Consider the following 23,445-nt stretch of genomic DNA (forward strand, 5'->3'; position numbering starts at 1 on the left):
TATTGGAAAAAAATCCTGGAGGAAAAGTTTTTGGAAAAAAGTGTGGAAAAATAAATTCTGGAGAAAAAATTCCCAGAAAAAATGGGGAAAAAAATGGGGAAAAAAAATCCCAGAAAAAGAAAATTTTTCAGAGGGAAAAAAAATCCCAGAAAAAAAAAATCCCAGAAAAAAAAATTCACAGGAAAAAAAAAATTGGGAGTTTGGAAAAAAACAGGGAAAAGAAAATTCCTGGAAAAAAAAAATTCCCTGGGAAAAAAATCCCAGAAAAAAAAATTCCCAGAACAAGAAAAATTCCCAGAAAAAAAAATTCCCAGAAAAAAAAATTCCCGGGGAAAAAAAATGGGAGAAAAAAAAATGTGGAAAAAGAAAATTCTTGGAAAAAAAAATTCCCAGAACAAAAAAAATTCCCACAAAAAAAATCCCAGAAAAAAAATTTGGAGAAAAAAAAATCGGGAAAAAAAATTCCCAGAAGAAAAAAATTCCCAGAAAAAAAAATTCCCAGGAAAAAAAAATGGGAAAAAAAAATTGGGAGGAAAAAGAATTTGGGGGAAAAAAAATTTGGGAGAAAAAAATTTGGGAAAAAAGAAAATCAGAAAAAAAATTGGGGGGAAAAAATTGGAAAAATAAATCAGGAAAAAATATTGGGAAAAAAAAGAAAATTGGGGAAAAAATGGGAAAATAAAGAAGAAAAAAATGGAAAATAAAATAAAAAATTGGGAATTTTAAGATCAAAAAATTCCACTGAAAATTCCATGGAAAAGAAAAAATTCCTGGAGAGAAGAAGAGGAAAAAAATCCTGGAAAAGAACGCTGGAAAAACGAAGAGTTGGAATTCAAAAAAGGAAAAATTTGTGGAGGAAACGACCGGAAATGGGAAAATTCCAGGAGAAAATTCCCGGAAAAACCTTGGAAAAATTCTGGGACAATTCCAGGAAAAAACTTCAGAAAAATTCTGGGAAAATTCCAGGAAAAAGCTTTGAAAAATATTGGGGAAAAATCCAGGAAAAGTCTTGGAAAAACCTTGGAAAAATTCAGGGAAAAATTCCAGGAAAAACCTTGGGAAAATTCCAGAAAAATCTTGGAAAAATTCGGGGAAAACCTTGGAAAAATTCTGGGAAAAATTCTGGGAAAAACCTTGGAAAAATTCCAGGAAAAACTTCGGGAAAATTTCAGGAAAAATCTTGGAAAAACCTTGGAAAAATTCCAGGAAAAATTCCAGGAAAAATCTTGGAAAAATTCGGGAAAAAAAACTTGGAAACATTTTGGGAAAATTCCAGAAAAAACTTGGAAAAATTCTGGGAAAACCCTGGAAAAATTCCGGGAAAAATTCCAGGAAAAACCTTGGAAAAACTGCAGGAAAAACTTCGGAAAAATTCTGGGAAAAATCTTGGAAAAATTTTGGAAAAATTCCGGGAAAAATTCGAGGAAAAACCCTGGGAAAATTCCGGAAAAAAACTTGGAAACATCTTGGGAAAATTCCAGAAAAAACTTGGAAAAATTCTGGGAAAACCTTGGAAAAATTCCAGGAAAAATTCTGGGAAAAATTCCAGGAAAAATCTTGGAAAAATGAGGAATTTTGGGAACAAAGAAGAGAAAAAAAATCCTGGAAAAACTTTGGGAAAAAAAAAACCTGGGAAAAAAAAACTCCGGGAAATTCCTGGAAAAATTCCCAAAGGACAAAAAAAAGTGGAAAAAACGAGAAAAACTTGGGAATAAAAAGGAAAAAAAAATTGGAAAATTCCCAATTTTTCCTTCCCCTGAATGGATTTCGAGGAACTGGGAAGAATTCCCAGATTTTTCTGGGAATATTTGGGATTTTTCCCATTCCTGTTTTTTTTCCCGGGTTTTTTTGGGTGTTTTGGGGAATTTTTTTGGGTGGTTTTGGGGTTTTTTGGTTGTTTTTTTTTTTCCTGGAATTTTTTTTCCAAGGAAAAATGGGAATTTTGAATCCAAATGAGGTTTTTTTAAGGAAAAAAAATTCCCAAAAAAAAACAGGGAAAGGAAAGGAAATAAATTAAATAAAAATCCTTAAAATAATTTTTTTTTTATGCCAAAAAAATCGGGAAAAATTGGAAAAAATTCCACCAATTTGGAGGGAAAGGGGGAAAAAAAGGAAAAGAAAAATAAAATATTTGGGATATTTTGGGGGAATTTTCACCTTTTTTTCCCCCAGAAAACTGTAAAAATTCTCATTTTTTCGTCAAAAAAAAAAAGGAAAAATTTGCTTTTTATCCTCCCCCAAAAAGTAAAAACTTTTCTTTTTTTGCCCCAAAAAAACCCTCAAAAAATTCCTTTTTTTTTCCCAAAAAAGCTGGAAAAATTCCCTTCTTTTCTCAAAATAAATCCAAAAAATTCCTTTTTTATTTTCTCAAAGAAAAAGAAAAAATTCGCCTTTTTTTTCTCAAAATCGGAAAATTTCCCTTTTTTTCCCAAAAAACCCTGCGAAAATTCCCTTTTTTCCCAGACAAAACCTGGAAAAATTCCCTTTTTTTTTTCTCAAAACAAACCTGAAAAATTTTGGGGTTTTTCCCCCCCAAAAAAGGACAAAATTCTTATTTTTCCTCAAAAAAAAGAAGGAAAAATTCCCTTTTTTTTCCCCAAAAAACCTGGAAAAATTCCTTTTTTTTTCTCAAAATAAACCCAAAAAATTTTGGGATTTTTTCCCAAAAAAAAAGACAAAATTCCCTTTTTTTCCCCAAAAAAACCCGGAAAAATTCCCTTTTTTCCCCAAGAAATTTGGAATTAATTTATTTACTGGGAATGTTGTGGGGGGAGGGGAAAAAAAAAAAAAACCTCGGGAAAATTCCAACTTTTCCAGGAAAAAAAAAAAATCCCGGGAAAAGGGGGAGGGGTTGGGAATTTTTTATCTTGGAATTTGATTTCTTTTCATTCCTGATTTTCTAAACTTAATTTTTCCCGAATTTTTTTTTAATTTTTCCCGATTTTTTCTTAAATTTTCCCCAATTTTTTCCTTAAATTTTTCCCAAATTTTATTTTAATTTTTTCCCATTTTATTTCAAATTTTTCCCCATTTTATTTTAAATTTTTCCCTATTTTATTTTTAATTTTTCCCATTTTTTTTTCAAATTTTTCCCGATTTTCTTTTAATTTTTCCCCATTTTTTTCTTAATTTTCCCCAATTTTTTTCTCAATTTTTCCCAATTTTTTCTTGATTTTTTCCCAATTTTATTTTAAATTTTTCCTGATTTTTTTTCCCTTTTTTTTTTAATTTTTCCAGTTTTTTTCAAAATTTCTCCCCAATTTTTTTTTCATTTTTCCCCATTTTATTAAAAAATTTTCCCCATTTTTTTTCAATTTTTCTGCAATTTTTTTTCATTTTTCCCCATTTTTTTCCAAATTTTTTCCCATTTTTTTTTCCATTTTCCCCAATTTTATTTCCAATTTTCCTCCAGTTTTATTTCCAATTTTTTCTCATTTTATTTCAAATTTTTCCCCATTTTTTTCCAAATTTTCCCCAATTTTTTTTCAATTTTTCCCCTTTTTTTCTCCATTTTTTTTCCTTTTCTTGGGAATTTTTTTTCCCGATTTTTTTCCTTTTTCCCCCATTTTTCCTCCTCCTCCTTTCCCATTTTTCCCCCCTCTCCTCGTAGCCCTTTTAGAATTCGTGGTGGTTTTTTGTTGTTTTTTTTTTTCCAGTTTTTTGGGTTTTCCTACAAAAAAAAAACAGAAAAAAAACCAAAAAAAAAGGAAAAAAATTCCCCAAAAAAATTCCAAAAAAACGATGGAAAAAACACAAAAAACACAAAAAAAAAATCCTTTGGAATTCTTGGAAAAGTGTAAATAAAGAAAATATTATTCCAGTTGAAAACTCGATTTTCCCGCTGATTCTGACGGATCCGGGCCGGAATTCCCAAATTTTGGGAATATTTGGGATCGTTCTGAGCTCCCAAACCAATTCCAGGGATTGGGAAAAGCTGAAATTCCCAAATTTTGGGAATATTTGGGATCATTTTGAGCTCCCAAGGGTTGGGAAAAGGCGAAATTCCTGAATTTTGGGAATATTTGGGATATTTTTGGGCTTCCAAAATGGCTGGGAAAGGCCAAATTCCCAAATTTTGGGAATATTCGGGATCATCCCAAATTCCAGACCCATTTCAGTGGGTGGGAAAAGTCAAAATTCCCAAATTTTGGGAATATTTGGGATCTTTTTGGGTTTCCAGGGGGTGGGAAAAGTCAAAATCCCGAATTTTGGGAATATTTGGGATCTTTTTGCGTTTCCAGGCGGGGAGAAAAGCGAAATTCCCGAATTTTGGGAATATTTGGGATCGTTTTGAGCTCTCAAGGGATGGGAAAAGACCAAATTCCCGAATTTTGGGAACATTTGGGATCATCCCAAATTCCAGACCCATTTCAGGGGATGGGAAAAGTCAAAATTCCCGAATTTTGGGAATATTTGGGATCATTTTGAGCTCTCAAGGGTTGGGAAAAGCTGAAATTCCCAAAATTTGAGAATATTTGGAATCATCTTGAGCTTCCAAAGGGGGGGTGGGAAAAGTCAAATCCCCGAATTTTGGGAATATTTGGGATCATTTTGAGCTCCCAAGGGATGGGAAAAGTCGAATTCCCAAATTTTGGGAATCTTTGGGATTGTCTTGAGCTTCCAGAGGGGTGGGAAAAGTCAAATTCATGAATTTTGGGAATATTTGGAATCATCCCGAGTTCCTAAACCAATTCCAGGGGGTGGGAAAAGTCGAAATTCCCAAATTTTGGGAATATTTGGGATCATCCCCTTACAGGGAATTCCGCCCCAAAGCAAAAAGGACCCGGGAAAAAAATCAGCCAATCAGAGACCGCGGAGCCGATGACTCATCAGTTACCGGGCAGATCAGCAAATCCCGGCGCTCCCAGGGGGAACCGAGGGGGGGAATTTGGGAATTTCGGGAATTTGGGGAGGGGGCGCGGAGGGGGCACCGGGACCGAACCAAGAGGAGGAGGAGGAGGAGGAGGAAGAAGAAGGAAGCGCGAAGAAGAGGAAGAGGACGGAGAGAGGAAGAAGAGAAGCAGCAAAAGCAGGAAATGGATGGAGGAAGAGGAGGAAGAGGAAGAGCAGCAGCAGAACCCCGCGGTTTCCCCTCCCCCATCCCCTGAAAGGACCCCTGGGACCCCCAAAATCCCTCTGGATCATCCCCCGGAACCCCGATCGGGCCAGGGAAGGGAAGCCCCCAGAACCCCAAAACGGAGAGATCAGAGAGGGGGAAAATCCCGGGTGGATTTTTGGGCAGGATCGCGGTGATTTGGGGCCTTTTAGGGACACAAAACCCGCGGAGATTTCCAGAGCGGGACCTGAGCAGGAGGAACCTCCCAGGGCAAGGCGATCCCACCTGGATTTTCCCTCAAAAACCGGGATTTGTCATTCCCAAAGTCCAGGAGGAGCGGCAAACACAGCCCAGGGCAAAAAACCAACCCACATTTTCTTGGGAATTCCGGAGTGAGGATCGGGAATTGACGGGAGGAAGAGGAAGAGGAGGGGGAATAAGAGGAGGAGGAAGAGGAAGAAAAGGAGGAGGAGGAGGAGGAAGAGTCGGGGTGGGTGTCCGGCGGTGCCGCGAGTGGCCCGAGTGCGGGCCGAGCTCCGTGCGCTGCTGCAGCTCCATCCCCCGCGGGAGCCCCCGCGCTGGATCATCCCCGGGGAGCCGCGGGGCGCAGAGCCCCGCTCGGGGGGATCCCCGCTGCCTGCGGGAGGCCTCGCAGGGATTTCCTTCCCGGCCGGGCCACCCTTTGCCCAGGGATCTGGGCCGGTGCCCGGCCCCAGCCAGGAAGCCTCGCTGCCATTTGCTGGGCCCCGCGCGGCTGCGCCCGACAGCGACAGAGCGCCCTGGGTGCCATCGGCCACCCCTCAGCCCATTGCTGGCCACCCCTCAGCCCATTGCTGGCCACACCTCAGCTCCCCGCACCCCAAACTTGCCCCCACCCACCCCCCAAAAATCCCCATCCTTGGGTTGGGGCGTGTTGGAAAAATCTGAGCCAATCAGCATCGAGCGTTGAGGCGGTGCAGCCAATGAGAGCGCGGGGCGTTTGGCGCCTCATCGGTTGCCGGGTAGAGCCTGTGGGAAATGGCTCCCCAAAAGTGCTCTCAGCCAATGAGAGCGCGCGGCGCTGCTGAGCCCGCCCTGCTCCGGAGCGGCGCTCCCAGCCCAGAGCCGCTTCTTGGTAGCCCGCGACCCCTGCCCGGCGCTGGCCATGGGGCGTGTGGCGGCTTGGGGGGCCCTACTGGTGCCACTGGTGCTGCTGGCAGCGGCCCCGGCTGCGGGCGAGGAGCTCTCGGGTGAGCGGGGCCGGGGGGGCGGGACGCGCTGGCCCGGGGGGAGAAGGGGGAAAATGGGGCGCTGCGAGCCCCGAGGTGAAGGGGGAAAAGGAGGGGACTCCCCGAAAGATGAGCGGGAGGGGCTGAGGGATGGCGGAGGGGGAGGGAGGGGAGGTAGAGAGGGGGAAAGTGGGGAAAAGGGGAGGGGAGACCCCAAAACTGAGCGGGAGGGGGCTGGGCTTTGGAGGAATTGGGTTCAAAAGATGGAGAAAAGGGAAAAAAAGGGGAAGGGGAGTCCCAAAGTGATTTGGGGCGCGTCTGGAAATGGCGGCGGGAGGGGATGCGGAAGGGGAAATGGCAGAAGGGCGGGGAGGAGGAGGCGGCAGCGCGGGCAGGAGGGGCCCAGGGCGGGTGTGGGTCTCGGGGGGTGCGGAGCGCGGATCCGGGGCGGCTCCCGGAGCTCTGGGGTGGCTCCCCCGAGCTGTGTCCGGCACATCCAGGGGTGTTCCAGGAGTTGGGTAAGACGGAATGTCACTTCATAAATGGCACCGAGCAAGTGAGGTTCGTGGACAGGTTCATTTACAACCGGGTGCAGTACGTGCACTTCGACAGCGATGTGGGGCTGTTCGTGGGGGACACCCCGCGTGGGGAGAAGCTGGCCAACCACTGGAACAGCCAACCAGAAACACTGGAGTACTATCGGACTGCGGTGGACAGTTACTGCCGAAACAACTACCTGGGGGTCACTCCGTACAGCGTGGAGCACCGAGGTGAGGGGGGGAAGAGCGTGTCCCCTCAGGCCCTGCCCTGCCAATGTCCCTGGAGCCCCTCAAAACCTCCCTGGCAATCGGCCCCGAGCCCTCGGCCCTCCCTGTGCCCATCCCCGGCGCCTCCTGGCCCTCCCAGTCCCGCCCAGTATCTCCCAGTGCCCCCCGCATCTCCATCTGGGCCGCGCGTTCTGCTCCCGCTCTCCAGCCAATCAGCGCGCGTGTCTCTGATGACTCATCTGTTGCCGGGCAGATCCTCAGCGCCGAGCGCCCCGCGCCGGACTCGGCCTCCCAGTGCCGCGCGCTTCATTCCCAGTTCATCCCAGTGCCACCACAGTCCCTCCCAGTGCCACCACAGCCCCTCCCAGTACCACCACAGTCCATCCTAATGTCACCACAGTCCCAAAAACCCCTTCCCAGTCCACTCCCAGTCCCTCCCAGTGCCACCACAGTCCCTCTAAATCCTTCACAATCCGTTCCCAGTTCCTTTCGGGTCCATTCCGAATTCATTCCCAGTTCATTCTCACTTCACTCTAAGACCACGATCATCTCCAGGTTCCCCCGAATCCATTCCCGGTCTCTCACAGTCCATTCCCAGTCCCTCCCAATGCCGCGCGCTTCATTCCCAGTTCATCCCAGTGCCACCACAAACCCTCCAACTCCTTCCAATCCATTCCCAGTCTATTCCCAGAGAAAACTCACTTCAATTCAAGAGGTCCTGCTTCTCTCACAGTGACACCGCATCCATTCCCAGTTCATCCCAGTCCATTCCCAGTGTCTCTCCCCTCTCTCCCAGTTGCCCCCAGTCCATTCCCAGTGTCTCTCCCCTCTCTCCCAGTTGCCCCCAGTCCATTCCCAGTGTCTCTCCCCTCTCTCCCAGAGCCCCCCAGCGTTTCCATCTCGCTGGTGCCCTCGAGCTCGCAGCCCGGGCCCGGCCGCCTGCTCTGCTCCGTGATGGATTTCTACCCTGCCGAGATCCAGGTGCGCTGGTTCCAGGGCCAGCAGGAGCTCTCGGAGCACGTGGTGGCCACTGACGTGGTGGCCAACGGCGACTGGAGCCAGCAGCTGCTGGTGCTGCTGGAAACGCCCCCCCGGCGCGGGGCCACCTACACGTGCCAGGTGGAGCACGTCAGCCTGGAGCAGCCCCTGAGGCGGAGCTGGGGTACGGGCCAGGCACTGGGGGGGCCGGGAGAGGCACTGGGAGCGACTGGGAGGCAGTTGGAGATGGGCCGGGGTGAAGTGGGAGAGGGGCTGGGGGGTCCCGAAGGGCTGGGAAGGGCTCGGGAGGGTGTCGGGGAGGGTGGGATGGGGGTGCGGGGGTGCTGCTGGGCGCTGGGAGGGAGTTTGGGGGTGCTGGGTGGGAGTGGGAGGGATTGGAGGGAGGCGGGAGGGGCTGGGAGGAGATCGGGGATTGGAGAGCGGGGATTGGGATGAGGTTGGCTGTGCTGGGAAGGGACTGGGAGGGCTGTGGGTGAGTGGTGCTGGGGCTGGGAAGGGAGTGGGAGAGGGTTTGGGGGTCCCGGGTTGGTGGGGGAGCAGCTGGGAGGGGTGTGCGGGATGGTGAGAGGGACAGGAGGGGCTTTGGTGGGTCCTGGGGAGACTGGAAGGGAGCGGGAGGAGATTTCGGGGGCTCCTGGGTGTGCTGGGGGTGAAGAAAAGGGTGTTTGGAGAGTGTCGGGGTGTCCGTGCGAGGTTTTTGGGGGTCTCCTGACCCCCTGGGACCCCCCAGAGATGCCGCCGGACGCCGGGCGCAGCAAGATGCTGACGGGGATCGGGGGCTTCGTGCTGGGCTTCGTCTTCCTGGCGCTGGGGCTCGGCTTCTACGTGCGCAAGAAGGTGAGGGGGGTGCCGGGGGTGGTGTCCCGCCGTCCCCCGGAGCGTGTGCGCTCCCCCCGGGTCCCCCCAGCCCTTTGTCACCCCCTTTTCTCTGCCCACAGAGCTCCTGAGCCGCCGGCGGCCGCAGCCCCTCCCCGTGGCCTCGGGCCCGCCCGGGACCCCCCGCTCCGTCCCCGCGCTGATTTTGGGGGGGTCCTGTGTCCCCCCTGCCCAGCCCCGCTGCCGCTCTGGCCCCGCCCGCCTGCTCCCAGTGCTCCCAATAAAGCTTCCCAGTTGGATGCGGGGCCCTTGCTGGCGGCGCTGGGGAGGGACTCGGGGGGGCCGAAGGGGTCCGGCCGGGATCGGCAATGGGGAACCGCGGCTCCATCCCAGCTCCGAGCGCGGGATGCGGAGGGATCGGGAACCGGGGGAGGAGGAGGAGGAGGAGGAGGAAGAGGAGGAGGAGGCGGAAGAAGAAGGGTTGGACGAACTTTTGGGGAGCCATTTCCCACAGGCTCTACCCGGCAACCGATGAGGCGCCAAACGCCCCGCGCTCTCATTGGCTGCACCGCCTCAACGCTCGATGCTGATTGGCTCAGATTTTTCCAACACGCCCCAACCCAAGGGTGGGGATTTTTGGGGGGTGGGTGGGGTCAAGTTTGGGGTGCGGGGAGCTGAGGTGTGGCCAGCAATGGGCTGAGGTGTGGCCAGCAATGGGCTGAGGGGTGGCCAGCAATGGGCTGAGGTGTGGCCAGCAATGGGCTGAGGTGTGGCCAGCAATGGGCTGAGGGGTGGCCAGCAATGGGCTGAGGGGTGGCCAGCAATGGGCTGAGGGGTGGCCAGCAATGGGCTGAGGTGTGGCCAGCAATGGGCTGAGGGGTGGCCAGCAATGGGCTGAGGGGTGGCCAGCAATGGGCTGAGGGGTGGCCGATGGCACCCAGGGCGCTCTGTCGCTGTCGGCCGCAGCCGCGCGGGGCCCAGCAAATGGCAGCGAGGCTTCCTGGCTGGGGCCGGGCACCGGCCCAGATCCCTGGGCAAAGGGCGGCCCGGCCGGGAAGGAAATCCCTGCGAGGCCTCCCGCAGGCAGCGGGGATCCCCCCGAGCGGGGCTCTGCGCCCCGCGGCTCCCCGGGGATGATCCAGCGCGGGGGCTCCCGCGGGGGATGCAGCTGCAGCAGCGCACGGAGCTCGGCCCGCACTCGGGCCACTCGCGGCACCGCCGGACACCCACCCCGACTCTTCCCCCTCCTCCTTCTTTTCTTCCTCTTCCTCCTCCTCTTATTCCTCTTCCTCCTCCTCTTCCTCCTCTGCCTCCTCCTCCCGTCAATTCCCGATCCTCACTCCGGAATTCCCAAGAAAATGTGGGTTTGGTTTTTGTTCTGGGCTGGGTTTGCCGCCCCTCCTGGACTTTGGGAATGACAAATCCCGGTTTTTGAGGGAAAATCCAGGTGGGATCGCCTTGCCCTGGGGATTTTCCTCCTGCCCAGGTCGCGCTCTGGAAATCTCCGCGGGTTTTGTGTCCCTAAAAGCCCCCAAATCACCGCGATCCGGCCCAAAAATCCACCCGGGATTTTCCCCCTCTCTGATCTCTCCGTCTTGAGGTTTTGGGGGTTTCCCTTCCCTGGCCCGATCGGGGTTCCGGGGGATGATCCAGAGGGATTTCGGGGGTCCCAGGGGTCCTTTCAGGGGATGGGGAGAGATGAAACCGCGGGGTTCTGCTGCAGCTCTTCCTCTTCCTCCTCTTCCTCCATCCATTTCCTGCTTTTACTGCTTCTCTTCTTCCTCTCTCCGTCCTTTTCCTCTTCTTCGCTCTTCCTTTGCCTCCTTCATCCTCCTCCTCCTCCTCCCCCGGTTCCCGATCCCTCCGCCCCCCGCAGCCGGGATGGAGCCGGCCCGCTTCGGGCTGGGGCAGCGCTGGGCTCTGGGCCCGACCCCCTCCGCTCGCCCCCTCCCAAATCATTCCCCAAACGCCCCCGGCGGCTTCGGGGGCTCCCGGCGCCTTTTGGGCTTCCCCGGGTGCCGGGCTGGGCTTCAGGCGCCTCCCGAGGCCCCCAGAGCGGGGGGACACGGCGGGGACAGCCGGGGGTCCCCTTTGCCCATCCCGGCCGGGCCCCTTCTGCCCCCCGAGTCCCTCCCCAGCGCCGCCAGCAAGGGCCCCGCATCCAACTGGGAAGCTTTATTGGGAGCACTGGGAGCAGGCGGGCGGGGCCAGAGCGGCAGCGGGGCTGGGCAGGGGGGACACAGGACCCCCCAAAATCAGCGCGGGGACGGAGCGGGGGGTCCCGGGCGGGCCCGAGGCCACGGGGAGGGGCTGCGGCCGCCGGCGGCTCAGGAGCTCTGTGGGCAGAGAAAAGGGGGTGACAAAGGGCTGGGGGGACCCGGGGGGAGCGCACACGCTCCGGGGGACGGCGGGACACCACCCCCGGCACCCCCCCTCACCTTCTTGCGCACGTAGAAGCCGAGCCCCAGCGCCAGGAAGACGAAGCCCAGCACGAAGCCCCCGATCCCCGTCAGCATCTTGCTGCGCCCGGCGTCCGGCGGCATCTCTGGGGGGTCCCAGGGGGTCAGGAGACCCCCAAAAACCTCCCACGGACATCCCGAGACGCTCCAAACATCCTTTTCTTCACCCCCAGCCCACCCAGGAGCCCTCAAAATCTCTTCCCAGTCCCTTCCCAGCCTCCCCAGGACCCACCAAAGCCCCTCCCGTCCCTCTCACCATCCCGCACACCCCTCCCAGCTGCTCCCCCCACCAACCCGGGACCCCCAAACCCTCTCCCAGTCCCTTCCCAGCCCCAGCACGACTCACCCACAGCCCTCCCAGTCCCTTCCCAGCACAGCCAACCTCATCCCAATCCCCGCTCTCCAATCCCCGATCTCCTCCCAGCCCCTCCCGCCTCCCTCCAATCCCTCCCACTCCCACCCAGCACCCCCAAACTCCCTCCCAGCGCCCAGCAGCACCCCCGCACCCCCATCCCACCCTCCCCGACACCCTCCCGAGCCCTTCCCAGCCCTTCGGGACCCCCCAGCCCCTCTCCCACTTCACCCCGGCCCATCTCCAACTGCCTCCCAGTCGCTCCCAGTGCCTCTCCCGGCCCCCCCAGTGTCTGGCCCGTACCCCAGCTCCGCCTCAGGGGCTGCTCCAGGCTGACGTGCTCCACCTGGCACGTGTAGGTGGCCCCGCGCCGGGGGGGCGTTTCCAGCAGCACCAGCAGCTGCTGGCTCCAGTCGCCGTTGGCCACCACGTCAGTGGCCACCACGTGCTCCGAGAGCTCCTGCTGGCCCTGGAACCAGCGCACCTGGATCTCGGCAGGGTAGAAATCCATCACGGAGCAGAGCAGGCGGCCGGGCCCGGGCTGCGAGCTCGAGGGCACCAGCGAGATGGAAACGCTGGGGGGCTCTGGGAGAGAGGGGAGAGACCCTGGGAATGGACTGGGGACAACTGGGAGAGAGGGGAGAGACACTGGGAATGGACTGGGAGGGACTGGGAGAGAGGGGAGAGGGGTTGTAGTTGCACTGGAATGGACTGGGAGGGTCTGGGAATGGACTGGGATGAACTGGGAATGGATGAGGTGTCACTGTGAGAGAAGGAGGACGTCTAGGAGTGAAGTGAGATTGCTCTGGGGATTGACTGGGAATGGACTGGAAAGGATTTGGAGGGATTGTGGTGGCACTGGGATGAACTGGGAATGAAGCGCGGGGCTGTGGGAGGGACTGGGAATGGATTCGGGGGAACCTGGAGAGGGTGGAGGTGTTGGAGTGAAGTGAGAATGAACTGGGAATGAACTGGGAATGGACTGGGAAGGAGTTGAAGGGACTGTGGTGGCACTGGGAGGGACTGTGGAGGCACTGGGAGAAACTGGGAGGGACTGGGAGGGACAGGAGGCCCCGGGAATGGGCACAGGGAGGGCCGAGGGCTCCGGGCCGATTGCCAGGGAGGTTTTGAGGGGCTCCAGGGACATTGGCAGGGCAGGGCCCGAGGGGACGCGCTCTGCCCCACGCTCACCTCGGCGCTCCACGGTGAATGGGCTGTCCACCCGGTAGTTGTGCCGGCACAGCCAGTCCACCGCAGTTCGAGCGTGCTCCAGTATTTCCGGTTTGCCGTTCCAGTACTTGGCCACCTTCTCCCCAAAGGGGGTGTCCCCCACGAACAGCCCCACACCGCTGTCGAAGTGCGTGTACTGCTCCCGGTTGTAGATGGTCCTAGCCACGAACCTCACCCGCTCGGTGCCGTTCAGGAAGTGACACTCATACTTACCCAACTCCTGGAACACCGCTGGATGTGCCGGACACAGCTCAGGAACAGCCCCCCAGCACCCCCAGAGCTCCGGGAGCCGCCCCGGATCCGCGCTCCGCACCCCCCGAGCCCCACGCCCGCCCTGGGCCCCTCCTGCCCGCGCTGCCGCTTCCTCCTCCTCCCCGCCCTTCTGCCATTTCCCCTTCCGCATCCCCTCCCGCCGCCATTTCCAGACGCGCCCCAAATCACTTTGGGGCTCCCCTTCTCCCTTTTTTCCCTTTTCTCCACCGTTTGAACCCAATTCTCCCAAAGCTCAGCCCCCTCCCGCTCAGTTTTGGGGTCTCCCCTCCCCTTTTCCCCCTCTCTCCCTCCTCTCCCTCCCCTCCCTCCCCCTCCGCCATCCCTCAGCCCCTCCCGCTCATCTTTCGGGGAGTCCCCTCCTTTTCCCCCTTCACCTCGGGGCTCGCAGCGCCCCATTTTCCCCCTTCTCCCCCCGGGACAGCGCGTCCCGCCCCCCCGGCCCCGCTCACCCGAGAGCTCCTCGCCCGCAGCCGGGGCCGCTGCCAGCAGCACCAGTGGCACCAGTAGGGCCCCCCAAGCCGCCACACGCCCCATGGCCAGCGCCGGGCAGGGGTCGCGGGCTACCAAGGATCGTCTCTGGACTGGGAGCGCCGCTCCCCATCCACTCCAGGTCATTAACCCCGCGCGCTCTGATTGGTCGGCCGTGATTTTCGGGCGCGCTTTGATAGGCTGGGCTTGGTTTTTCCCTTTTTTTCATTGGCTGAAGTTTTTTTTGCGCGGTCTGATTGGCCCGTTCTGTTTGGGGTACGTTTTACCTGAAGCTCTACCCAGCAACCAATGAGTCACCAGCTCTCCGCTCTCTGATTGGTCCGAATTTTTTATGAGGGCTCATTTTTTGAAGGCTCTACCCGGCAACCGATGACGCGGAAGCGACGCTTCTCTCTCATTGGCTGAGAGCTTTTTGGGGTGCTTCGCCCCCACTGCCGGTCCCCCCATTTCGCCGCCGCTTTTGTGGGAGCAGCAGCGACCGTTCCCGAATTCCCGGGAATTTCTGGAGCCATGGATGGATCCCCGATCCTCCCCCGCCTGCTGCTGCTGCTTCTGACCCTGCCCGGAATTTGGGGGGTCGAAGGTGGGGTTTGGGGGGTCTTGGAGGGTCTGGGTTGGGATTTGGGGTTCTTTGGATTTTCGGGAATGTGGGGATGATTTTTTTGGGATATTTTTGGGGATTTTTCGGGAAAGGATTTGTCCCAACTTTGTGATTTTTTTGGGTTTTTCCTCCTTTTCCGAGTTTTTGGGGTTTGGGTGTGGTCGAATTCTTCTTTTTCCAGCATTTTTGGGGTGCAGGGATTTCCCAAACCCACCCATTCCAAAGATTTTGGGAGGGCGGATTCTCCAAACCCCCCTGTACATAAAATTTCAGGATGTGAAAATTCCCAAATCCCTTTTTTTTCCCAGGATTTTGGGGCTCTGTGAGTACCCAAATCCCAATTTCCAGGATTTTTACAGAATTTCGGTGCCCAAAATCCTCTTTTCCTTTTATTTTGGGGCTCTGGGAGTGTCCAAACCCCCCTGTACCCAAAATTTGGGGAACTGGGAATTCCCACATTTTCTTTTCCCGGGATTTTCAGGCTCTGGAATTGCCCAAATTCCTCTTTTTTCCACAATTTTGGGGCTCTGGAAATGCCTAAATTCCTATTTTCCAGGATTTTTTGAGTCCAAACCCCCCTGTACCCAAAATTTGTTGATCTGGGCATTCCTAAATTCTGTTTTTTCCCAGGATTTTGAGGGTTTGGGTGTTCCCAAACTAAAAATTTCCAGGATTTTCAGGCTCTGGAAGTGCCTAAATCCCCTTTTTTCCCGGATTTTTGGGGTCTGGGCGTTCCCAACCCCCCCATTCCCAAAATTTGGGGAACTTGGTGTTTTCACATCCTCTTTTCCCTGGAATTTTGGGGCTGGGCGAGCCCAAACTTCCTCTTTTTCCAGGATTTTGGGGTGTGGATCCTCCTGAATTCTCCTGATCCCGGGATTTTGGGGGTCTGGGAGTCTTAAATCCCAATTTCCCAGGATTTTTGGAGTTTCTGTGTCCCCAACCCCCTTTTTCCCAGGGATTTTGAGCAGAAATCCCCAATTTTCCCAAATTTTTGAGCAGAAATTCCCAAATTTCTCAAGATTTGGAGCAGAAATCTTTAATTTTCCAAGGATTTTGAGCAGAAATCCCAAAATTTCCCAGGATTTTGAGCAGAAATTCCCAATTCTCCAAGGATTTTAAGGAGAAATCACCAAAATCTCAGGATTTTGAGCAGAAATCTTTAATTTTCCAAGGATTTTAAGCATAAATTCCTAAATTTTCCAGGATTTTGAGCATAAACCACCAAATTCTCAGGATTTTGAGCAGAAATCTTTAATTTTCCAAGGATTTTGAGCCAAAATCTTTAATTTTCCTGGGATTTTAAGCAGAAATCCCCAAATTTCCAAGGATTTTGATCAGAAGCCCCCAGTTTCCAAGGATTTTGAGTAGAAATCCCCAATTTCCCAGGATTTTGAGCATAAATTCCCAATTTCCCAGGATTTTGAGCCAAAATCTTTAATTTCCTGGGATTTTAAGCAAAATATCCCAAGTTTCCTGGGATTTTGAACCAAAATCCCCAAATTTCCCAGGACTATAAGGAGAAATCACCAAATTTTTCAGGATTTTGAGCAGAAATTTCTAATTTTCCAGGATTTTAAGTAGAAATCTCCAAACTTCCCAGGATTTTGAGCAGAAATCTCAAATTTCCCAGGATTTTAAGGAGAAATCCCCAAATTTCCCAGATTTTTTAGCAGAAATTCCCATATTTCTCAAGATTTGGAGCAGAAATCTTTAATTTTCCAAGGATTTTAAGCATAAATACCCAATTTTCCTGGGATTTTGAGCAGAAATTCCCAATTTCCAAGGGTTTTGGGTAGAAATTCCAAAATTTCTCAAGATTTTGAGCAGAAATTCCCAAACTTCCTGGGATTTTGAGCAGAAATGCCTGAATTTCCCAGGATTTTAAGGAAAAATCACCAAAATCTCAGGATTTTGAGCAGAAATCTTGAATTTTGCAATGATTTTGAGCCAAACTCTTTAATTTTCCAAAGATTTTGAGCAGAAATTCCTAAATTTCCCAGGTTTTTGAGCAGAAATCTCTGAACTTCCCAGGATTTTGAGCAGAAATTCCCAAATTTCCCAGGATTTTAAGGAAAAATCACCAAAATCTCAGGATTTTGAGCAGAAATCTTTAATTTTCCCAGGTTTTTAAGCATAAATTCCTAAATTTTCCAGGATTTTGAGCAGAAATTCCTAATTCCCCTTTCCAATTCCCCATTCCCAGTGCGCCACACCATCACCCAGACGGAATTCTACCAGAAATCCCTGGATTCCGGGATCGACAGCTCCGAGTTCATGTTCGACTTCGACGGCGACGAAATTTTCCACGTGGAAAACGAGGAAACCGTTTGGAGGCTCCCGGAATTCCAGGAATTCACCAGTTTCGAGGCTCAGGGAGCGCTCCAGAACATCGCCATCGACAAACAGAACCTGGAAAATTCCATGGCCGCTTACAACAATTCCCGGATTCCCAGCGGTAACGGAGAGCGGGAGGAGGAGGAAGAGGAGGGGTTTTTATTTTGGGAGGGAATTCCAGAGGGATTTGGGGGAAATTTGGGATTTTTTAGTGTAATTCCAAGGGTTTTGGTGCAATTCCTGGGGATTTCACCCCAATCCCGGCTGGATCCGATCCGGATTTTGGCTGAATCCGCCCCAACCCCTCCCAATTCCCAATTATTCCCAATTATTCCCAATTATTCCCAATTATTCCCAATTATTCCCAATTATCCCCAATTCCCAATCATTCCAGTCAATCATTCCCAAGCCATTCCCACTGGGATTCTCCTCCCTTCCCAGTGTGTCCCAAAGTATTCCCAATAAATAATTCCCAATAAACCATTCCCAATTAATCATTCCCAATTATCCCAAATAAACCATTCCAAATTAACCATTCCCAAATAAACCATTCCAAACCATTTCCAACATTCCCAATAAACCATTCCCAATAATCCCCAATTATCCCAAATTAACCTTTCCCACTATTCCCAATTAACCACTCCCAATTATCCCAAATAAACCATTTCCAATAAACCATTCCCAATTAATCATTCCCAATTATCCCAAATAAACCATTCCAAATAAACCATTCCCAATAAATCATTCCCAATAATCCCCAATTAACCATTCCCAATTAACCATTCCCAAACAAACCATTCTAAACCATTCCCACTATTCCCAATTAACCATTCCCAATTATCCCAAATAAACCATTCCCAATAAACCATTCCCAATTAACCATTCCCAATTATCCCAAATAAACCATTCCCAATAAACCATTCCCAATAAACCATTCCCAATTAACCATTCCCAAACAAACCATTCCAAACCATTCCCACCATTCCCAATAAACCATTCCCAATTATCCCCAATAAACCATTCCCAATTATCCCCAATAAACCATTCCCAATTATCCCCAATTAACAATCCCCAATTAACAATCCCCAATTAACCATTCCCAATTAACCATTCCCAATGAACCCATTCCCAGTTCCTCCAGAAGTGGCGCTCTTCCCCAAACACGCCGTGGAATTGGGCGATCCCAACATCCTCATCTGCTGCGTCTCCAAGTTCTGGCCTCCGGTGCTGCGGCTCCGATGGCTCCGGAACGGGATCCCGGAATTCCAAGGGGTGTTGGAGACTCCCTTTTATCCGGATCGGGATAACACATTCCGGAAATTCTCCTACCTGCCCTTCATCCCCCAGCCCGGGGATTATTACGACTGCCAGGTGGAGCACGAGGGGTTGAGTGAACCCAGCGTGGCGCATTGGGGTGAGGATCCGGGGAAAAGTGGGAATTCTTGGGAATTTTGGGAATTTTGGGGAATTTTTTTGGATTTTTTGGGGAAATTTTTGGGTTTTTTTGGGATTTTTTGGGGATTTTTTAAAGGATTTTTTGGGATTTTTTGGGATTTTTTTGGGATTTTTTTTTATTTTTTTGGAATTTTTTGTGATTTTTTGGGAATTTTTTGGAATTTTTTTTTTGTTTTCTGGGGATTTTTTTGGGATTTTTTTGGGATTTTTTGGGGATTTTTTTGGATTTTTTGGGATTTTTTGTGGGGTTTTTTCTTTATTTATTTGGGAGATTTTTGGGGATTTTTTTTTTTTAAATTTTTTTGGGATTTTTGGGGGGGATTTTTGGGAATTTTTGGGAATTTTTTTTGGTTTTCTGGGGATTTTTGGTATTTTTTTGAATTTTTTTAGGATTTTTTTTGGGTTTTCTGAGGATTTTTTGGGATTTTTTTGGGATTTGGGTTATTAGAGCTGGCAGGTGGAGCACGAGGGGTTGGCCGAGGCCAGCGTGGTGCACTGGGCTGAGGATCCGGGGAAAAGTGGGAATTTTGGGAATTTTGGGAATTTTTTGGGAATTTTTGGGATTTTTTTGGGAAATTTTTGGGGATTTTTGGGATTTTTTGGGGATTTTTTTTGGATTTTTTTGGATTTTTTGTGGGGTTTTTTCTTTATTTATTTGGGAGATTTTTTGGGATTTTTTTGGGAATTTTTATGGGATTTTTTTTGGGAATTTTTTGGGAATTTTTTTGGAATTTTTTTTGGTTTTCTGGGGATTTTTGGGATTTTTTTGGGATTTGGGTTATTAGAGCTGGCAGGTGGAGCACGAGGGGTTGGCCGAGGCCAGCGTGGTGCACTGGGGTGAGAATCCGGGGAAAAGTGGGAATTTTGGGGAATTTTGGGATTTTTTTTTTTTTTTTAAATTTTTTTGGGATTTTTGGGATTTTTTTTAGATTTTTTGGGATTTTTTTGGAATTTTTTGGGATTTTTTTAGGTATGATTGGAATTTTTTTTTTTAATATATTTTTGGGAATTCTTGGGGATTTTTTGGGAATTTTTTGTGATTTTTTTGGAATTTTTAGGAATTTTTTTTGGGTTTTCTGGGGATTTTTTTGGGTTTTTTTGGGAGTTTTTGGGATTTTTTTTGGAGTTTTTTGGGATTTTTTTGGGTATTATTGGAGAATTTTTTTTTATTTTTTGGGGAATTTTTTTGGATTTTTTGGGAATTTTTTGTGATTTTTTGGGATTTTTTTGGGGAATTTTTTTGGATTTTTTTGGGAACTTTTTTGGGATTTTTTTGGGGATTCTTTTGGATTTTTTTGGGATTTGGATTATTACGACTGCCAGGTGGAGCACGACGGGTTGGCCGAGGCCAGCGTGGCGCATTGGGATGAGGATCCGGGGAAAATTGGGAATTTTTGGGAATTTTTGGAATTTTTTTTTATTTTTTTGGAATTTTTTGGGGAATTTTTTGGGAATTTTTGGGAATTTTTTTTGTTTTCTGGGGATTTTTTTGGGATTTATTTGGGATTTTTTGGGATTTTTTTGGGATTTGGGTTATTAGAGCTGCCAGGTGGAGCACGAGGGGTTGGCCGAGGCCAGCGTGACGCACTGGGATGAGAATCCGGGGAAAACTGGGAATTTTTGGGAATTTTGGGAATTTTTTGGGAATTTTTTTTTTATTTTTTTGGGAAATTTTTGGGGGTTTTTGGGAATTTTTGGGGTTATTTTTATTTATTTGGGAGAGATGAGGAAGAAGAGGAAGAATTTGGGATGAGGATTTGGGATGAGGAAAGATTTGGGATGAAGAAAGAATTTGGGATGAAGAAGAAGAGGAAGAATTTGGGATGAGGAAGAATTTGGGATGAGGATTTGGGACGAGGAAGAATTTGGGATGAGGAAGAAGAGGAAGATTTGGAATGAGGATTTGGGATGGGAAATAATTTGGGATGAGGAAAAATTTGGGATGAGGATTTGGGATGAGGAAGAAGAGGAAGAATTCGGGACGAGGATTTAGGATAGGAAATAATTTGGGAAGAGGAAAAATTTGGGATGAGGAGGAAGAGGAAGAATTCAGGATGAGGATTTGGGATGAAGAAGGAATTTGGGATGAGGAAGGATTTGGGATGAGGAAGAAGAGGAAGAATTCGGGAGGAAGGATTTGGGATGGGAAATAATTTGGGAAGAGGAAGAATTTGGGATGAAGAAGAATTTGGGATGAGGAAGAAGAGGAAGAATTTGGAATGAGGATTTGGGATGGGAAATAATTCGGGAAGAGGAAGAATTTGGGATGAAGGATTTGGGATGAGGAAGAAAAGGAAGAGGAAGAATTTGGGATGAGGAAGAAGAGGAAGAATTTGGGATGAGGATTTGGGATGAAGAAGGAATTTGGGATGAGGAAGAAGAGGAAGAGCAAGAATTTGGGATGAGGATTTGGGACATGGAAGGATTTGGAATAAGGAAGAATTCGGGATGAGGATTTGGGACGAGAATTCGGGATGAGGAAGAACTCAGGGGTTTTCGGGATGAAGACGAGGATGAGGAAGGTTTTGGGATCTCCCTGGAATTCCCACTTTTCCCAGAGCCCCAGATCCCGGCGCCGGCGTCCGAGGCCACGGAGACGGCGATCTGCGCCCTGGGCTTGGCCGTCGGCATCGTCGGCATCGCCGCCGGCACCGTCCTCATCATCCGCGGGATGAAGCTCGGCCGCGCCCGCGTGGAGCGCGGAACGCTCTGAATTCCCGGGAAACGGCCCCGGATCCTGCCCTGAATTCCTGGAATTGTTCCCGGATCCTGCCCTGAATTCCTGGGGATTGTTCCCAGATCCTGCTCTGAATTCCTGGAATTGCCCCCAAATCCCAGGAATTGTCCCCAGATCCTGCTCTGAATTCCCGGAACTGTTCCCAGATCCAGCTCGGAATTCCCGGGAATCGTCCCCAGTTCCTGCCCTGAATTCCTGGAATTGTTAGCAGATCCAGCCCCAAATCCAACCCCAAATCCGGCCCCAAATCCCAGGAATTGCCCCCAAATCCAGCCCCAAATCCTGGGAATTGCCCCCAAATCCAACCCCAAATCCAGCCCCAAATCCTGGGAATTCCCCCCAAATCCAGCCCCAAATCCTGGGAATTGCCCCCAAATTCAACCCCAAATGCAGCCCCAAATCCCGGGAATTTCCCCCAAATTCAACCCCAAATCCAGCCCCAAATCCTGGGAAACGTCCCCAGATCCAGCCCTAAATCCCAGGAATTGTTCCCAGATCCTGCTCTGAATTCCCGGGAATTGTTCCCAGATCCAGCCCCAAATCCTCTCCCAAATCAGCCTCAAATCCAACCCCAAATCCTGGGAATTCCCCCTAAAATCCAGCCCCAAATCCTGGGAATTGTCCCCCCAAATCCAGCCCCAAATCCTGGGAATTGCCCCCAAATTCAACCCCAAATCCTGGGAATTTCCCCCCAAATCCAGCCCCAAATCCAGCCCCAAATCCTGGGAATTCCCCCCAAATCCAGCCCCAAATCCTGGGAATTCCCCCCAAATTCAACCCCAAATCCTGGGAATTCCCCCCAAATTCAACCCCAAATCCTGGGAAGTCCCCCCCAAATCCAGCCCCAAATCCTGGGAATTTCCCCCAAATCCAGCCCCAAATCCTGGGAATTGCCCCCAAATTCAACCCCAAATCCTGGGAAGTCCCCCCCAAATCCAACCCCAAATCCAGGGAATTGTCCCCCCCAAATCCAGCCCCAAATCCTGGGAATTTCCCCCCAAATCCAGCCCCAAATCCTGGGAATTGCCCCCAAATCCAGCCCCAAATCCTGGGAATTTCCCCCAAATCCAACCCCAAATCCTGGGAATTTCCCCCAAATCCAGCCCCAAATCCTGGGAATTGCCCCCAAATCCAGCCCTAAATCCTGGGAATTCCCCCCAAATCCAGCCCCAAATCCTGGGAATTGCCCCCAAATCCAACCCCAAATCCAGGGAATTGCCCCCAAATCCAGCCCCAAATCCAACCCCAAAATCCAGCCCCAAATCCCATGGAATTGCTCCCAAATCCAACCCCAAATCCTGGGAATTCCCCCCAAATCCAACCCCAAATCCTGGGAATTTCCCCCAAATCCAGCCCCAAATCCTGGGAATTCCCCCCAAATCCAGCCCCAAATCCTGGGAATTTCCCCCAAATCCAGCCCCAAATCCTGGGAATTCCCCCCAAATCCAGCCCCAAATCCTGGGAATTTCCCCCAAATCCAACCCCAAATCCTGGGAATTGCCCCCCAATCCAACCCCAAATCCCCTTGAAATTCCTTGAAATTTTCCCTGGAATTCCCCCAAAATCCCCTTAAAATTCCCCCAAAATTCCCTTAAAATTCCACCCAAAATTCCTCTCCAAACTCCCCCTAAAATCCCCCCAAATTCCCTTAAAATCCACCCCAAATCCCCCAAAATTCCCTTAAAATCCCCCCAAAATTCCCTTAAAATCCACCCCAAATCCCCCAAAATTCCCTTAAAATCCCCCCAAAATTCCCTTTTTTTTTTCCCTCTGGAATTCTGTCTCCCCAATAAAGAGAGGGGGGGAGGGGTCGATCCTAAATCCCCTCCCCCACCCCTTTTGGAATTTTCCGGCAAAAAAATTTTGGGATTTGTGTCAGTGAGAAATTGGGGGAGGGGATTTGGGTCCCAAAATGCCTCAAATTTCCCACAAAAAAAATCCCAAAAATGTCCAAAAAAAATCCACAAAATCTCCTCAAAAATCCCCCAAATTTCACCAAAAAATTCCCCAAAAACATTCCCAAAATTCCCTCAAAATATTCCCAAAAAACCCCCAAAATATCCCAAAAAAATTCCCCAAAATCCTCCCGTTTGACCTTCCCAACATGGCGGCACCGGAAGTGCCCTTCCCGACATGGCGGAACCGGAAGTTACCACCGAGAACGCAGCTGCGCCTCCAGGGGCCGCTCTGGCCCTCCCAACTCTATGGTTGGTCCTCCAGCACTTTATTTTTTTTCCTCTGATTTTTTCCTTTTTTTCCCGGGTTTTTTTTTCCCGTTTTTTTTTGTTTTTTCCCGGTTTTTTTCCCCCTCATTCCCCCAATTTATTCCACGCTCTCGTCTCGTCCTCATCCTCACATTTTAATCCATCATGATTCTCCACAACTCCATCATTAGTAATAAAAAAAACCCCCCCGCCAACCTCCACCCACCCCCCACATCCTTCCAAATTCCCAAAATTCCCACAGAATCCCCCAATTTCCCCTTTTCTCTGGCCAAACCCCAAACCTCCCGATATTTATCGAGGGTAGAGGGGGGCAAGGATTAGCTTTGGTCCCTAAAAAGGGGATGAATTCAGGAAAGGCAAAAAAAATCCCGCGAATTTTGGGATTTTTTGCGAATTTTTGTGGGATTTTTTTGCGAATTTTCGTGGGATTTTTTGGGAATT

At 50.1% G+C, this 23,445-nt stretch overlaps 4 protein-coding genes across 8 annotated transcripts; 2 read left to right on the forward strand and 2 right to left on the reverse strand.

Moving 5' to 3' along the window:
• Positions 1-362: 362 nt before the first annotated feature.
• On the reverse strand, positions 363-3,086 carry LOC131588562 (uncharacterized). 5 transcript variants are annotated; one of them, XM_058857501.1, is made up of 3 exons: positions 1,489-3,080; positions 1,134-1,454; positions 363-1,019 (listed from the first exon to the last, which is right to left on the reverse strand). In XM_058857501.1, exons 1-3 carry the CDS (start codon positions 1,822-1,824, stop codon positions 729-731), a joined length of 948 nt encoding a protein of 315 aa, XP_058713484.1. In that variant the 5' UTR covers positions 1,825-3,080; the 3' UTR covers positions 363-728. The 5 variants fall into 5 exon arrangements, 3 of the variants coding, with proteins under 3 accessions (XP_058713484.1, XP_058713487.1, XP_058713485.1); XM_058857504.1 differs by adding an exon at positions 1,020-1,054 and having other exon boundaries at positions 363-938; positions 1,134-3,078; XR_009279611.1 differs by having other exon boundaries at positions 737-904; positions 940-973; positions 1,134-3,086.
• Positions 3,087-6,081: 2,995 nt separating this feature from the next.
• On the forward strand, positions 6,082-9,145 carry LOC131588597 (class II histocompatibility antigen, B-L beta chain-like). The gene is made up of 5 exons (XM_058857549.1): positions 6,082-6,285; positions 6,765-7,034; positions 7,912-8,193; positions 8,761-8,867; positions 8,969-9,145. The coding sequence occupies exons 1-5, from the start codon at positions 6,201-6,203 to the stop codon at positions 8,975-8,977; spliced, it is 753 nt and encodes a 250-aa protein (XP_058713532.1). The 5' UTR covers positions 6,082-6,200; the 3' UTR covers positions 8,978-9,145.
• A 1,866-nt stretch (positions 9,146-11,011) lies between these two features.
• Positions 11,012-13,790, reverse strand: LOC131588579 (class II histocompatibility antigen, B-L beta chain-like). Its single transcript, XM_058857528.1, has 5 exons — positions 13,610-13,790; positions 12,849-13,118; positions 11,961-12,242; positions 11,285-11,391; positions 11,012-11,182 (listed from the first exon to the last, which is right to left on the reverse strand). Exons 1-5 carry the CDS (start codon positions 13,773-13,775, stop codon positions 11,174-11,176), a joined length of 834 nt encoding a protein of 277 aa, XP_058713511.1. The 5' UTR covers positions 13,776-13,790; the 3' UTR covers positions 11,012-11,173.
• Positions 13,791-13,908: 118 nt separating this feature from the next.
• On the forward strand, positions 13,909-20,811 carry LOC131588596 (HLA class II histocompatibility antigen, DR alpha chain-like). Its single transcript, XM_058857548.1, has 4 exons — positions 13,909-14,232; positions 16,457-16,708; positions 17,720-18,001; positions 20,601-20,811. The coding sequence occupies exons 1-4, from the start codon at positions 14,160-14,162 to the stop codon at positions 20,753-20,755; spliced, it is 762 nt and encodes a 253-aa protein (XP_058713531.1). The 5' UTR covers positions 13,909-14,159; the 3' UTR covers positions 20,756-20,811.
• Positions 20,812-23,445: the final 2,634 nt, after the last annotated feature.

The sequence above is a fragment of the Poecile atricapillus genome, chromosome 26, assembly GCF_030490865.1.
Source record: "Poecile atricapillus isolate bPoeAtr1 chromosome 26, bPoeAtr1.hap1, whole genome shotgun sequence".
Classification (NCBI taxonomy): domain Eukaryota; kingdom Metazoa; phylum Chordata; class Aves; order Passeriformes; family Paridae; genus Poecile; species Poecile atricapillus.

What these genes read in the sequence shown, in the direction of transcription:
- LOC131588562 (XM_058857501.1), bottom strand. Translation starts at nt 1,824, where the DNA reads ATGGGAAAAATCCCAAATATTCCCAGAAAAATCTGGGAATTCTTCCCA. An exon ending in TTTTCCCAGAATTTTTCCAA is followed by an intron (nt 1,455 to 1,488) that starts GTTTTTTCTGGA and finishes GATGTTTCCAAG; the next exon opens with TTTTTTTCCGGAATTTTCCC. An exon ending in TTTCCTGGAATTTTTCCAAG is followed by an intron (nt 1,020 to 1,133) that starts GTTTTTCCCAGA and finishes AATTTTTCCAAG; the next exon opens with GTTTTTCCAAGACTTTTCCT.
- LOC131588597 (XM_058857549.1), top strand. Translation starts at nt 6,201, where the DNA reads ATGGGGCGTGTGGCGGCTTGGGGGGCCCTACTGGTGCCACTGGTGCTG. An exon ending in TGCGGGCGAGGAGCTCTCGG is followed by an intron (nt 6,286 to 6,764) that starts GTGAGCGGGGCC and finishes CGGCACATCCAG; the next exon opens with GGGTGTTCCAGGAGTTGGGT. An exon ending in GTACAGCGTGGAGCACCGAG is followed by an intron (nt 7,035 to 7,911) that starts GTGAGGGGGGGA and finishes CCTCTCTCCCAG; the next exon opens with AGCCCCCCAGCGTTTCCATC.
- LOC131588579 (XM_058857528.1), bottom strand. Translation starts at nt 13,775, where the DNA reads ATGACCTGGAGTGGATGGGGAGCGGCGCTCCCAGTCCAGAGACGATCC. An exon ending in TGCGGGCGAGGAGCTCTCGG is followed by an intron (nt 13,119 to 13,609) that starts GTGAGCGGGGCC and finishes CGGCACATCCAG; the next exon opens with CGGTGTTCCAGGAGTTGGGT. An exon ending in GCCCCTGAGGCGGAGCTGGG is followed by an intron (nt 11,392 to 11,960) that starts GTACGGGCCAGA and finishes GGGACCCCCCAG; the next exon opens with AGATGCCGCCGGACGCCGGG.
- LOC131588596 (XM_058857548.1), top strand. Translation starts at nt 14,160, where the DNA reads ATGGATGGATCCCCGATCCTCCCCCGCCTGCTGCTGCTGCTTCTGACC. An exon ending in CGGAATTTGGGGGGTCGAAG is followed by an intron (nt 14,233 to 16,456) that starts GTGGGGTTTGGG and finishes CCCCATTCCCAG; the next exon opens with TGCGCCACACCATCACCCAG. An exon ending in CAATTCCCGGATTCCCAGCG is followed by an intron (nt 16,709 to 17,719) that starts GTAACGGAGAGC and finishes ACCCATTCCCAG; the next exon opens with TTCCTCCAGAAGTGGCGCTC.